At 43.0% G+C, this 14,418-nt stretch overlaps 1 protein-coding gene across 1 annotated transcript in view; it reads right to left on the bottom strand.

The window, feature by feature from the left end:
* Positions 1-215: 215 nt before the first annotated feature.
* Positions 216-14,418, bottom strand: part of SNX29 (sorting nexin 29) — a 581,792-nt gene continuing 567,589 nt past the window's right edge. Inside the window, exon 21 of the mRNA XM_040441656.1 lies at positions 216-954. Coding sequence (XP_040297590.1) covers positions 825-954 — 130 coding nt within the window. The 3' untranslated portion in view covers positions 216-824. The remainder of the gene's footprint in view (positions 955-14,418) is intronic.

Raw genomic sequence — 14,418 nt, 5'->3', positions numbered from 1 at the left:
GGCAGGTTGGAACACTGCTTTTGAGGACCCAGTATGTCAACGTATACATGGCTAGCCCATTGTTTTAATGAGCACTACTTAATGCCTACTTGTTTCTGTGGTGGAACTTTAGGGACATTGATCACTTGCAGATTGCTTTTGATCAATAGGGATCCCACATTATGTAACTAGTTTTTTTTTTTTTTCAGAGGTTAGAGCTCCATTGGTCAAACATGGATGGCCTATCCTAAGATAAGCCCATGCATGTTAGTCTATTTAAAGTCCCTTTAAGACTCCAGTGATAATCAGGCTTGATTGTACTTATTTTTTTGACCCGCAAGTTTGTATTTTATATGAGTTGGCTTGAAGTGAGCTATAGAAAACTATGATCTCAATATAGTAACAATAATATCAGTGATTTTACCCAACAAGGCAATCATCAAACATGGCAGTTTTCAAAAAACACTGTTAGTCATTCAAGGCTAGATGTGTCCATAGAAAGTTATCATCATCAAAATAATCTACTAAGCTGCATCAGGCCGTTAGATACAGACCACGCTTTGTTGGTGTGCTCCAATCATGATAAAATTCCTAAAAATAAGAATCTGATTATACTTAGCATGATCCAGGTGACCCTGTGACATTAGTCATCAATGTGCAAGATAAAGTAAAGCCTCAAAGTGATGGCCTTTGTTTGAGCAACAGAAAAAGTGTGATGATTTCTTCGTAAGATGTGTGCATCTTTTTCTAGGAGAAGATTCCATAAGTGGTAATGTGACCTATTTCTGGACAGGAGGCATTTTGCAGAGTTCAGTTCTTATCTGCCTTGGCATGAAATAAAGTGCTCAGAGATCTCCACTTTGTGGTTCAGGGTTCCGGTAGTCTCTCTGGTGGCTTCGAGATAATTTTGGAAATCGAGAGGCCACTTTAGATCGACTGCCTTTGCTTCCTTGTTCTCCATTGCCTTGAATGTCACTGAAAGACAGAAAAAGACATAGATAAAAGGGACAAATTACAAAATGACTGTGGCAAATGCAAGAACATATTCCACTGTGAACATCACTGAGTGTGGAACACGCTAGTCATGGCAATTACCTATAATAATGTGACTGTCGGAAGAGTATGACCATAAATGCTATATATGTGTAACACAACAAGGCTCCACATCCAACTTCCTAGCAGATGCAATAGCCAAACATCATTTGTGCTAGGATCGGCTCTGTGACAACCTACCTAACCGTACCTACCTGAAGCAGTAGAGTTATGCCGGAACTGCTGTATTGAGGGTAGCCTGAAGGGGGCTACCCCAGTGTGGATTATGTGTAGAAAAGGGGGGGGGGGGGGTTGGGTGGGCAGAAGTGCCGGTGATCGTGCAGCAGGTAACGGCTGCTGCCTTTTAACCCTGTGTGGCCCCGCCTCCCCCAGCACAAATACAGCAATGCAATTACCATTGCTTAACACTTATGGTTCAATTTTACCCATTACTTAAAAGAATTAGGAGATTGTACAAAAACCTCCACTTGACTCCATAACTCTATAAAGATTCCAGCTATGGAGCCAAACCAATACTTCGCCAACAATGTCTGTCTGTGATGTGAATTTCCACCGCTTCTAGAGCTGCTTCTATGAAGAATCACATCAATGGGATAAATGGTCAACAAATCATGAAAATGTCCCTCCTTCACAACAGAAGACCTTACCAATGGCACCACTGTATCCCTCATATAATACATCAGATTTTCGAAAATGAAAGGTTGTAGCAAATTGTCTTTATGCTAAAATCCACCGTAGCCAAAAAGAACCAGCTGCTTTTGAATAAATATTTCACAGATACAGACTTATATTGGACTCGATGCAGATTTAGTGAATACATAGAAAGTAATGGGGATTGTCTTATCTGCCCCAGCAATAAACTGATTGTGGTGGCTCCAGCTTCCCTAACCCCCAGCTCTTATAAATTAGGGAGAAGGTGGGAAGCTTGGAAAAGTCAGTCATATGGTTGAGTCTGCCAGAGTGGGAACTGCCCCCTGCCCTATTCATAGAGGGGAGTTTCAAGAGGGGTTCCTTTTCATAGAACCTAATAGGGTTTATAGAAAAAAGTTGTCCAGATACCTACCTTACCTACTGGAACTCACACCTTCAGTTCTTGATGCAGCTTTTTGAGCCAACGGCAGAAATATAGTAATAGGGTCACAAATGTACTTCAAACCGCAGTAAAAACTAAATGTACTTGTGTTTCCAGCCTAAAGGGGATCCATGTCTATTGCTGTGTAAGTGCAGAGTTAAGTGACGTCATGTGAAGTGAATTCCATTCTGGGGATTTGCAGGAACAGTACAGAGAGAGTGAGCTGCAATGATGCTCTACTTAGCGGTCTCCTAATTAAGGAGGTTTCATTAAATGATGAAGTACATTAGCGATACATTCCTGCTGGGTACTTGCTGCTTGTTCTGACTCTGATCCTACATGAATGGTTTTGTATATATGGTCTAGAAAACAAAATCACTGTGGCAAAAATATTCACTTTTAAGAAGTATGTAGGGAAGATCTAGAAAATGGGAGTAGGGGTAGGACAGTTTTTACTACACCTCCTGCCATAGCCACAGCCCTGAATTAATGGGTCATATATACCATACTTTCTTTAGCGCATGTAATACTATTAACCATAGTGCATATAAATGTATAATGTCCACCACAATGCATATCTGTCCGCCATATTGCATGTATAATGTAACATCAGTCACACTGCATATGTATGAACACAAAGCATCATCAATACGGCACATACTGTATATTAGCATATTTTCTAATGCCATTGTACCCACATAATAGCATCTGTAGTCCCCACAGCAACTTCTACTACCATTTACAATGCCCACAACACCCCTCCAACCATGTTGGCAATCACCTACACCAGGGGTCAGCAACGCCAGCGGTTGTGAAACTACAACTCCCAAAATGCAAACTTTCTCGGCTGAGCTTGGAACTCCCATAGACAGGAGTAGTGCCATCCTGGTCCTCGCAGTCCGGTTGTTTGGCGAGTCGGCTTCATTACATTGTTCTGTTTGGGATTGTGTCCTTTATCATCTTGGGGCCTGTGTGTACATATGCGTTATTCGTCATTCTGATGGTAACTACTGTTCATGATCCTGTTACTGCCGGGATGGTGCTTTTTTTCTGGCACGTCCTCCTTTATTTAAACGGCATGATGTCTGTTATATATTGTATATGTAATAAAATAATTTTTTATGGGTACTTATGAGCTCCATGTTCTTTTTGTTTTTTGTTTTCCCATAGAAAGGAACAAAGCTGCTGCTGGTCAGTCCACACACTAGTGTATGAGTTGCTGACGGTCAGTCCACAGTCTAGTGTATGAGCAGCTGCTAGTCAGTCCACAGTCTAGTGTATGAGCAGCTGCTAGTCAGTCCACACACTAGTGTATGAGCTGCTGACGGTCAGTCCACAGTCTAGTGTATGAGCTGCTGATGGTCAGTCCACAGTCTAGTGTATGAGCTGCTGACGGTCAGTCTACAGTCTAGTGTATGAGCTGCTGACGGTCAGTCTACAGTCTAGTGTATGAGCTGCTGACGGTCAGTCTACAGTCTAGTGTATGAGCTGCTGACGGTCAGTCTACAGTCTAGTGTATGAGCTGCTGACGGTCAGTCTACAGTCTAGTGTATGAGCTGCTGACGGTCAGTCTACAGTCTAGTGTATGAGCTGCTGACGGTCAGTCCACACACTAGTGTATGAGCTGCTGATGGTCAGTCCACAGTCTAGTGTATGAGCTGCTGACGGTCAGTCCACACACTAGTGTATGAGCTGCTGATGGTCAGTCTACAGTCTAGTGTATGAGCTGCTGACGGTCAGTCCACACACTAGTGTATGAGCTGCTGACGGTCAGTCTACAGTCTAGTGTATGAGCTGCTGACGGTCAGTCTACAGTCTAGTGTATGAGCTGCTGATGGTCAGTCCACAGTCTAGTTTATAAGCTGCTGACGGTCAGTCCACACACTAGTGTATGAGCTGCTGCCGGTCAGTCCACACTTTAGTGCAGTAATGGCAAACCTTTTACAGACCGAGTGCCCAAACTGCAACCTGGAATCCACTTATTTATCGCAAAGTACCAACAAGCCAATATTACCTGAATACTACAGTCCAATGTACAGGGTGGGCCATTTATATGGATACACCTTAATAAAATGGGAATGGTTGGTGATATTAACTTCCTGTTTGTGGCACATTAGTATATGTGAGGGGGGAAACTTTTCAAGATGGGTGGTGACCATGGCGGCCATTTTGAAGTTGGCCATTTTGAATCCAACTTTTGTTTTTTCAGTAGGAAGAGGGTCATGTGACACATCAAACTTATTGGGAATTTCACAAGAAAAACAATGGTGTGCTTGGTTTTAACGTAACTTTATTCTTTCATGAGTTATTTACAAGTTTCTCTTTGTTTACAGCCATTGACATGTCGCTGAGGTTAACACGTGAGGAGCGGATAGAAATTGTGTTGATGTCTGGTGAACACAGTAACCGGGTCATTGCAGCAGATTTCAATGCAAGACACCCTACGAGACCACCCATCTCCCATGCTACAGTTAGCAAACTGCTTGCTAAGTTTCATGAAACTGGTTCAGTGTTGGATTTGCCAAAATGTGGACGCATGAAATCTGTCTCTAATGAAGAAACATCAGTGGCTGTCCTAGCTTCATTCAGCAAGAGCCCACAGCGTAGCACTCGCCGCATGTCACTGGAGAGTGGCATTAGTCGAACATCCCTTCGGCGGATATTAGCTACTCACAAATGGCACCCTTACAAACTCCAGCTACTGCAGCATCTCAACGAGGATGACCCAGATCGGCGCACTGAATTTGCAGAATGGGCAAAACAAAAATTGGAACAGGACCCTCAGTTTACGCAGAAGATTTTTTCAGTGATGAGGCAAACTTTTATGTGAATGGTGAAGTTAAGCAAAACCACCGCTATTGGTCTGACACTAACCCACATTGGATAGATCCCTCCAAGACTGTTGGAACAAAAAAATTGATGGTATGGTGTGGTATATGGGGTACAAAGATAGTGGGGCCATTCTTCATCAATGGAAACCTCAAGGCCACTGGATATGCGAAATTGCTACATGATGATGTGTTTCCCTCTTTATGCACTGAAGCTGGCACGTTCCCTGAGTTTTTCCAGCAAGATGGTGCACCACCACATTATGGGTGTCAGGTCCGAGCATTCCTAGATGAACAGTTACCTGGAAAGTGGATTGGTCGTCGTGGGCCAGTTGAATGGCCCCCAAGGTCTCCCGATCTGACCCCCTTAGACTTTTACCTTTGGGGTCATCTGAAGGCAATTGTCTATGCTGTGAAGATACGAGATGTGCAGCACCTGAAACTACGGATACTGGAAGCCTGTACTAGCATTTCTCCTGCGGTGTTGCTATCAGTGTGTGAAGAGTGGGAGAAGAGGGTTGCATTGACAATCCAACACAATGGGCAGCACATTGAACACATTTTATAAGTGGTCAGAAACTTGTAAATAACTCATGAAAGAATAAAGTTACGTTAAAACCAAGAACACCATTGTTTTTCTGAAATTCCCAATAAGTTTGATGTGTCACATGACCCTCTTCCTATTGAAAAAACAAAAGTTGGATTCAAAATGGCCGACTTCAAAATGGCTGCCATGGTCACCACCCATCTTGAAAAGTTTCCCCCCTCACATATACTAATGTGCCACAAACAGGAAGTTAATATCACCAACCATTCCCATTTTATTAAGGTGTATCCATATAAATGGCCCACCCTGTAGTATCTCTCCCATGTACTTTATCATTTAGCTATATTAGCCTGCCTACATTCAATGTGATGCTTGTGCCATTCATAACGCGCCCTGCACTGATGAATAGCAGGAAATGTCTAAGACATATTAGTACACCATACACTTTTTCCAGGGTGCGGGTGCCCACAGAGAGGGTTCTGATTGCCGCCTCTGGCACCCGTGCCATAGGTTCACCACCACTGGTCCAGTGTATAAGCTGCTGCCGGTCAGTCCACAAACTAGTGTATAAGCTGCTGCCGGTCAGTCCACAGTCTAGTGTATAAGCTGCTGCCGGTCAGTCCACAAACTAGTGTCTAAGCTGCTGCTGGTTAGTCCACAGTCTAGTGTATAAGCTGCTGCCGGTCAGTCCACAAACTAGTGTATAAGCTGCTGCCGGTCAGTCTACAGTCTAGTGTATGAGCTGCTGCCGGTCAGTCCACAGTCTAGTGTATGAGCTGCTGCTGTTATTTTGTTTCTTTATACTGCTATACTTGGATCTCGTTTGGGTAATTTGAAATGCCAACCCTGTGATTCGTGCCCTCACTTATACAATTTAAGAGAAAAGGCCTTATGACTCTTGAATATTAGTAGTGCAAGAATTGGATAGGACTCCAAAGATGAACCTTCTCATCTTTTAGTGGGGCCCCTGATCTGATGTCTTACCCTCCTTCCTTCAAAATTTATAATTTATAATTGGGGGGTTCCCTCTGCACTGCTCGATGGGATGAGAACTTAGCTCCAAGCCATATGCATACAGTTGCAAGAAAAAGTATGTGAACCCTTTGGAATTATATGGATTTCTGCACTAATTGGTCATAAAATGTGATCTGATCTTTATCTAAGTCACAACAATAGACAATCACAGTCTGCTTAAACTAATAACACACAAAGAATTAAATGTTATCATGTTTTTATTGAACACACCATGTAAACATTCACAGTGCAGGTGGAAAAAGTATGTGAACCCTTGGATTTAATAACTGGTTGAACCTCCTTTGGCAGCAATAACTTCAACCAAACGTTTCCTCTAGTTGCAGATCAGACGTGCACAACGGTCAGGAGTAATTCTTGACCATTCCTCTTTACAGAACTGTTTCAGTTCATCAATATTCTTGGGATGTCTGGTGGGAATCGCTTTCTTGAGGTCATGCCACAGCATCTCAATCGGGTTGAGGTCAGGACTCTGACTGGGCCACTCCAGAAGGCGTATTTTCTTCTGTTTAAGCCATTCTGTTGTTGATTTACTTCTATCCTTTGGGTCGTTGTCCTGTTGCAACACCCATCTTCTGTTGAGCTTCAGCTGGTGGACAGATGGCCTTAAGTTCTCCTGCAAAATGTCTTGATAAACTTGGGAATTCATTTTTCCTTTGATGATAGCAATCCGCCCAGGCCCTGATGCAGCAAAGCAGCCCCAAACCATGATGCACCCACCACCATACTTCACAGTTGGGATGAGGTTTTGATGTTGGTGTGCTGTGCCACACATAGTCTCCACACATAGTGTTGTGTGTTTCTTCCAAACAACTCAACTTTGGTTACATCTGTCCACAGAATATTTTGCCAGTACTGCTGTGGAACATCCAGGTGCTCTTGTGCAAACTGTAAACGTGCAGCAATGCTTTTTTTGGACAGCAGTGGCTTCCTCTGTTGTATCCTCCCATGAAATCCATTCTTGTTTAGTGTTTTACGTATCGTAGATTCGCTAACAGGGATGTTAGCATATGTCAGAGACTTTTGTAAGTCTTTAGCTGACACTCTAGGATTCTTCTTCACCTCATTGAGCAGTCTGTGGTGTGCTCTTGGTGGTGTGCTCTTGGAGTCATCTTTACAGGACGGCCACTCCTAGGGAGAGTAGCAGCAGTGTTGAACTTTCTCCATTTATAAACAATTTGTCTTACCATGGACTGATGAACAGCAAGGCTTTTGGAGATACTTTTATAACCCTTTACAGCTTTATGCAAGTCAACAATTCTTAATCGTAGGTCTTCTGAGAGCTCTTTTGTGCGAGGCATCATTCACATCAAGCAATGCTTCTTGTGAAAAGCAAACCCAGAACTGGTGTGTGTTTTTTATAGAGCAGGGCAGCTGTAACCAACACCTCCAATCTCATCTCATTGATTGGACTCCAGTTGGCTGACACCTCACTCCAATTAGCTCTTGGAGATGTCATTAGTCTAGGGGTTCACATACTTTTTCCACCTGCACTGTGAATGTTTACATAGTGTGTTCAATAAAAACATGGTAACATTTAATTCTTTGTGTGTTATTAGTTTAAGCAGACTGTGATTGTCTATTGCTTTGACTTAGATGAAGATCAGATCACATTTTATGACCAATTTGTGCAGAAATTTATATAATTCCAAAGGGTTCACATACTTTTTCTTGCAACTGTATGGTTGCTATCTTTATAAATATTTTTGAGCTAAATGCACGATTTTCTTTATCACAGTCAAAATGAATGAACTTTTTAGTGAAGCATATATTTAGTATATGCACAGTTTATTCATGTTACATAAGGATGGTTGACTTGGATAAAATGTATTTCTCGATATATGCGTATATAAAAATACTTCTATTTATAGGTTACTCTTTTTTATTACCGGATTTTTCGCCCTATAAGACGCACCGGCCCATAAGGCACACCTAGGTTTTTGGGGTGGAAAATAAGAAAAAAAAATTTTTTAACCAAAAGGTGTGCTTTTGCTGGGTTTGGAACTAATGGTGGTCTGTGGATGGCACTATTACTGGGGATCTGTGAAGGACACTGTTATGGGGGGATCTGTGGATGACGGACACTGTTATGGGGGGGGGATCTGTGGCTTGCACTGTTACAGGGGGGATCTGTGGCTGGCACTGCTACAGGGGGGATCTGTGGATGGCACTGTTAGAGGGGGGATCTGTGGGTGGCACTGTTAGAGGGGGGATCTGTGGGTGGCACTGTTAGAGGGGGGATCTGTGGGTGGCACTGTTATATATGTGCCATCCACAGACCCCCCACCCCATAACAGTGCCATCCACAGACCCCCCAGCCCATAACTGTGCCATCCACAGATGTCCCCCATAAAAATGTCATCCACAGATTCCCCCCCCCCCGCTCCAGTATACTAATATAAAATGTCTTATTCAATTAATAGTTATTAAACATGCCCCCCCCACTCCTAATAGTACCGTACATCCTAACCGCTTCAGTACAACGCAGGCAGGCCGGCGCGCCACTCACTGATGTCACTTGCCTGCGCCGCCTGCTTCATTCATAAAGTAGGCGGCGCAGGCACGTGACATCAGGGAGTTACGCTGCCGCCTGCCTGGCCTGCCTGCATTCTACTGAAGCGGTTAGGATGTACGGTACTATTAGGAGTGGGGGGGGGGCATGTTTAATAACTATTAATTGAATAAGACAGGGATGGCCAACCTGAGGCTCTCCAGATGTTGCAAAACTACAACTCCCAGCATGCCCAGACTGCCAACAGCTATCAGCCTACAGCAGGGAATGGTGGGAATTGTAGTTTTACAACAGCTGGAGAGCCACAGGTTAGCCATGCCTGGAATAAGATATTTTATATTAGTATACCGGAGCCGCTATTGCTGGCCCCCAGCTCATCCTCCCAGTCCCTCCCCCGCTCGCACATCGCAGCTTGCGATGTAAAACTGCCAGCATTCGCCCTATAAGACGCAGGGGCATTTTCTCCCCATTTTGGGGGGAGAAAAAGTGCGTCTTATGGGGCGAAAAATACGGTACTCTTTTTATTATGGTTAGATCCAGCCTTATTGTTAACTGCCATATCTGATCCATTGTTATGTTGGCTTGATAAAGCCTGTAACATCCTGCTATTACTGTTCTTCTGTAACATCCTGTTCTTCTGTAACATCCTGTTCTTCTGTAACATCCTGTTCTTCTGTAACATCCTGTTCTTTTGTAACATCCTGTTCTTCTGTAACATCCTGTTCTTTTGTAACATCCGTTTTATTCTTCTTCTCCGCCCCCCCCCCCTTTTTCTATACTCTACTCCTCCTACAGTTTTGGGGTTACAAACGCCAAACTTTCCACACTTCTTCGACCTATAGTGAGGTAAGTTGCTTGTGCTTTAATAAGCGATCTCACCCTCCGGGCCCCTGCGGCGGACCACCGAAGACCCCTTTTTTGCCATTGACTATGACAGGGAAAATGCTCCCACTCGCACAGTTTTGAAGCCGCACTCCCCAAACTCGGACCACATATTGTTGGTGTCAACCCGAATAAAAGGGCAAATTTTGATGGGACACCCCAAAGTGGGCGGAGCTAGCAACTGCCAATGAAAATGTAGTTATTTTCTATACGCTACTCCACCCACAGTTTTAGAAGTACAAACTTTGCACACTTGTTCGGCACATATCTAAATAGGTTGCTTGTGCTTTGTTAACCGATCCCACCCTCTGGGCCCCTGGGGCGGCCCCCCGAAGACCCCACTTTTTGTCATAGAGTTTTATTGGAAAATTGTCAACTTTTGCCACTGGTACAGCTTTGAAGTTAAACTCACCAAACTTGGGTCACTTAGTCATGGGGTCAACCTGAAAATTTCTGTCACATTTTGGGGACTCTAAAAAGTGGGTGGAGCCACAAACAACCAGATTTCCCCTATTGACTTCAATAAGAAAATTTTAATTGCTGTCATTCTTACAGTATTTAAGCCAGAATACCCAAACTTGGCACCGTGGGTCACTGGGGTTAAAATTTATTAAAAGTGGGTGGAGTCTACAAACGCCAATCAAATTTCAGCCATTTGTTTAAATGGGAAAATTTAAAACTGCCGCTGCTCTTAGACTGTTAATGGCAGGGTCCTCAAACTTGGCACAGTTGGTCACTGGAGGACTGGGATAAAAATTCTGAAAAGTGGGCGGGGCCAAAAATAACTAATCAGATTTATTTGATTGAATTAAATGTAAAAAAAACTAAAAATGCTGCCATTCTCACATTATTGATGTCATGGACCTCAAATATCACAAATGTGGTCATTGGGTGTTTCCACTTCAAAGTTAGAAAAAGTGGGCGGAGCCACCAACAGCCGCCAATCAAATTTCACTCATTGATTTTCAATAGAAAACAATAAAACTGCTGCCATTTTTACACGTTAAATGCCATAATTCCCAAACCTTAAAGTGTTAGTCACTAGGTGACTGTGGTTCACAATTATGAATGGGCGGGGCAACAACAGCCAAACAGATTTCAGCCTTTGACCTTAATCAAAAGCAGATAAACTGCTGCTATTATAACAGTTTAAATGCCAATTGTCCCAAACTTAGCACAATTACTCACTGGGTGACTGCGGTAAAAATTTAGGGAAAGTGGGTGGAGCCTAAAACAGCCAATCAGATTTCACCTATTAACTTAAATGTAAAACTTTCAAATACTGCTATTCTCACAGTTTTAAAGCCAGAGGCCCCAATCTTGGCACAGACCATGACTGGGTGACTGGGCTTAAAATTCGGAAAACTGGGTGGAGCTTAAAACAGCCAATCAAATATTACCTAGTGCTATTCAATGGGAATATTTAAATTGCTGCCATTCTTACAATGTTAATGGTAGGGTCTTCAAACTTATTACATTCTGTTACTGGGTGACGGGAATTCAAATTTTAAAAGTGGGCGGAGCCACAAACAACCAATCAGATTTTCCCTATTCACTTCAATGAGAAAATGTAAAAAGCTGGTATTCTTACAATATGAAAGCCAGAGTCCCCAAATTGGCACCATGGGTCACTTGGTGAGTGTGGTTAGAATTTAGGAAAAGTGGGTGGAGCCTTTAACAGCCAATCACATTTCAGCCATTTGTTTTATATGGGAAAATTTTAATTACAGCCGCTCTTTAACTGTTAATCCTGTGGTTTCTTCAGAAACGACACCATCTAGTTTAAAATTGTTACCATTTAGGAAGTGCATGCGTTGTGAGCTTGCATATTAATTTTTTCTGGATTCACGGGTACAGTATCACGTGAAAAAAGACGCTGTTAAACGGACACACTGCCAGTTTTTCCTGGCCATTTTTCAACCATTTGTGCATCTATTTTCTGTCCGTCTGTCTGTTTTTAATGGTCGTTTTGTATCCATTTTTCATTGCTGTTAAAAATTGTTGAATATCATTGGCTTTATTTAAATAAAATCCCAACCCCTGCAGTATACATAATGTCCCCCGCAGTAATAATGTCACCCATAGTGGCCCCCGCAGTAATAATGTCCCCATAGTGGCCCCCAGCTGGAATACTTTTTTTTTTAGAAGAAACAAATAAATCACTCACCTCTTGCACATGCAATGGCAGTCGCTTCTGTCTTGATTCAGAAGGACCTGCTCTAAGCATGATGATGTCACGGCGTACTCCCAGCAAGATCGCATGGTGACATCATCACGCTGAACGTGGGTCCTTCGCAAGTGGATAAGGTGAGTGATTTAATTTTTAATTAACCCCTAAAAGGCCATATTGAACTAGTGTACCCATTTTTAACGGGTGCACTCCTGTCTATACGCCCGTTAAAAAAGGTCCCACTGATTTCAATGGGGCCCGGACATCTCCTATTTTTTGGCAACCGCTATTCACTGACCATTAAAAAAGTGGCCATGTGAATAGCCCCATAGACTTTAGTTGGTGCTAAAAATGGCCATGTTACTAATATTAACATGTCAGGAGAGATGACCAGTCCTCTTTAACCACTTCACATCCGGGCCATTTGCCCCCTTCCTGACCAGGCCTAATTTAGCAAATCTGACATATGTCACTTTATGTAATAATAGCTTTGGAACGCTTTTGCTTATCCAAGCCATTCAGAGATTGTTTTCTCGTGACACATTGTACTTCATGATAGTCATAAATTTGAGTCAATATATTTCACCTTTATTTATGAAAAAATCCCAAATTTACCAAAATTTTGAAAAATTTGCAATTTTTAAAATTTCTATTTCTCTGCTTTTAAAACAGAAAGTGATACCTCATAAAATATTTATTACTTAAAGAGCTTCTGTCACCCCCCATTGTGCAATTTTCATTAGCCGACATTAGCTATTTGCAATCATACATGTCCTACCTTTGTCTGTGGCTTATTTCTTGTAAAAATCATACTTTTATCATATGCAAATTTCTTCACTACCAGCAAGTTGGGCGTGTACTTGCTGGTAGCCGCCGCATCTAGACACGCCCCATCTCCTCTTGATAGACAGGGCCAGCGAGCGCTCTCCTACTCCCGTTGGCCCCGTCTGCTGCTGAATTCCCGCGCCTGCGCCGTAACATTCCTCGATCGGCGCAGGCGTACTGAGTGAAGGATGCGCGCTTGCCAGCTCCTTCCTCAGTGCGCCTGCGCCGATTACGTCACACTACACCCGGAAGAGAAGACTGCCGATTATCGCTGATGCGGGCAGTCTTCTCTTCTGGGTGTAGTGTGACGTAATCGGCACAGGCGCACTGAGGAAGGAGCTGGCAAGCGCGCGTCCTTCACTCAGTACGCCTGCGCCGATCGAGGAACGTTACGGCGCAGGCGCGGTAATTCAGCAGCAGACGGGGCCAGCGGGAGGAGGAGAGAGCTCGCTGGCCCTGTATATCAAGGTGAGATGGGGCGTGTCTAGAAGCGGCAGATGCGGCGGCTACCAGCAAGTACACGCCCAACTTGCTGGTAGTGAAGAAATTTGCATATGCTAAAAGTATGATTTTTACAAGAAATAAGCCACAGACAAAAGGTAGGACATATATGATTGCACTCAGCTGACATTAGCAAATAGATAATGTCGTCTAATGAAAATTGCACAATGGGGGGTGAAAGAAGCCCTTAACATTCCCCATATGTCTACTTTATGTTGGCATCATTTTTTAAAGGTCATTTTATTTTTTTAGGACGGTAGAAGGCTTAGAATTTTAGAAGCAATTCTTTAATTTTTACGAAAATTGCTAAAACCCACTTTTTAAGGACCAGTTCAGGTCTGAAGTCACTTTGTGGGGCTTACCTAGGGGATAGCCCCATAAATGACCCCATTGTAGAAACTACACCCCTCAAGTTACTTAAAACTGATTTTACTAACTTTGTTAACCCTTTAGGTGTTCCACGAGAATTAAAGGAATGGAGATCAAATTTTTAAATTTCACTTTTTTGGCTGATTTTTTCTTTAATACATTTTTTTCTTTAACACATCGAGGGTTAACAGCCAAACAAAACTGAATATTTATTACCCTGATTCTGCGGTTTACAGAAACACACCGCATGTGGTTGTAAACTGATGTAAGAGCACACGGGGGGGCGTAGAAGAAAAGGAGCGCCACATGGATTTTGAAAGGCAGATTTTGCTGAACTGGTTTTTAGATGCCATGTCTCATTTGAAGCCCCCCTGATGCACCCTTACAGTCGAAACTCCCAAAAAGTGACCCCATTTTGGAAACTAGGGGATAAGATGCCAGTTTTATTGGTACTATTTTGGGGTACTGTGGGGATTCGCTCTGGTATGCAGGGTAAGTGGGCGCAGTACAGAGGCAAAAACAAGGTTGTAAATCAAAGTTCAGTGTTTATTCACACATAGCAAACAAAAACAAGCCAAAAGTAAGTGTTCAGTTTTGGTGCCTGTTCACACCACAAAAAGTCCACAGTGCAAAAAGACTTCACCTGGT

This window comes from Bufo bufo, chromosome 7 (assembly GCF_905171765.1).
Source record: "Bufo bufo chromosome 7, aBufBuf1.1, whole genome shotgun sequence".
NCBI classification, from domain to species: domain Eukaryota; kingdom Metazoa; phylum Chordata; class Amphibia; order Anura; family Bufonidae; genus Bufo; species Bufo bufo.
This window is presented reverse-complemented; position numbering and strand designations above follow the sequence as displayed.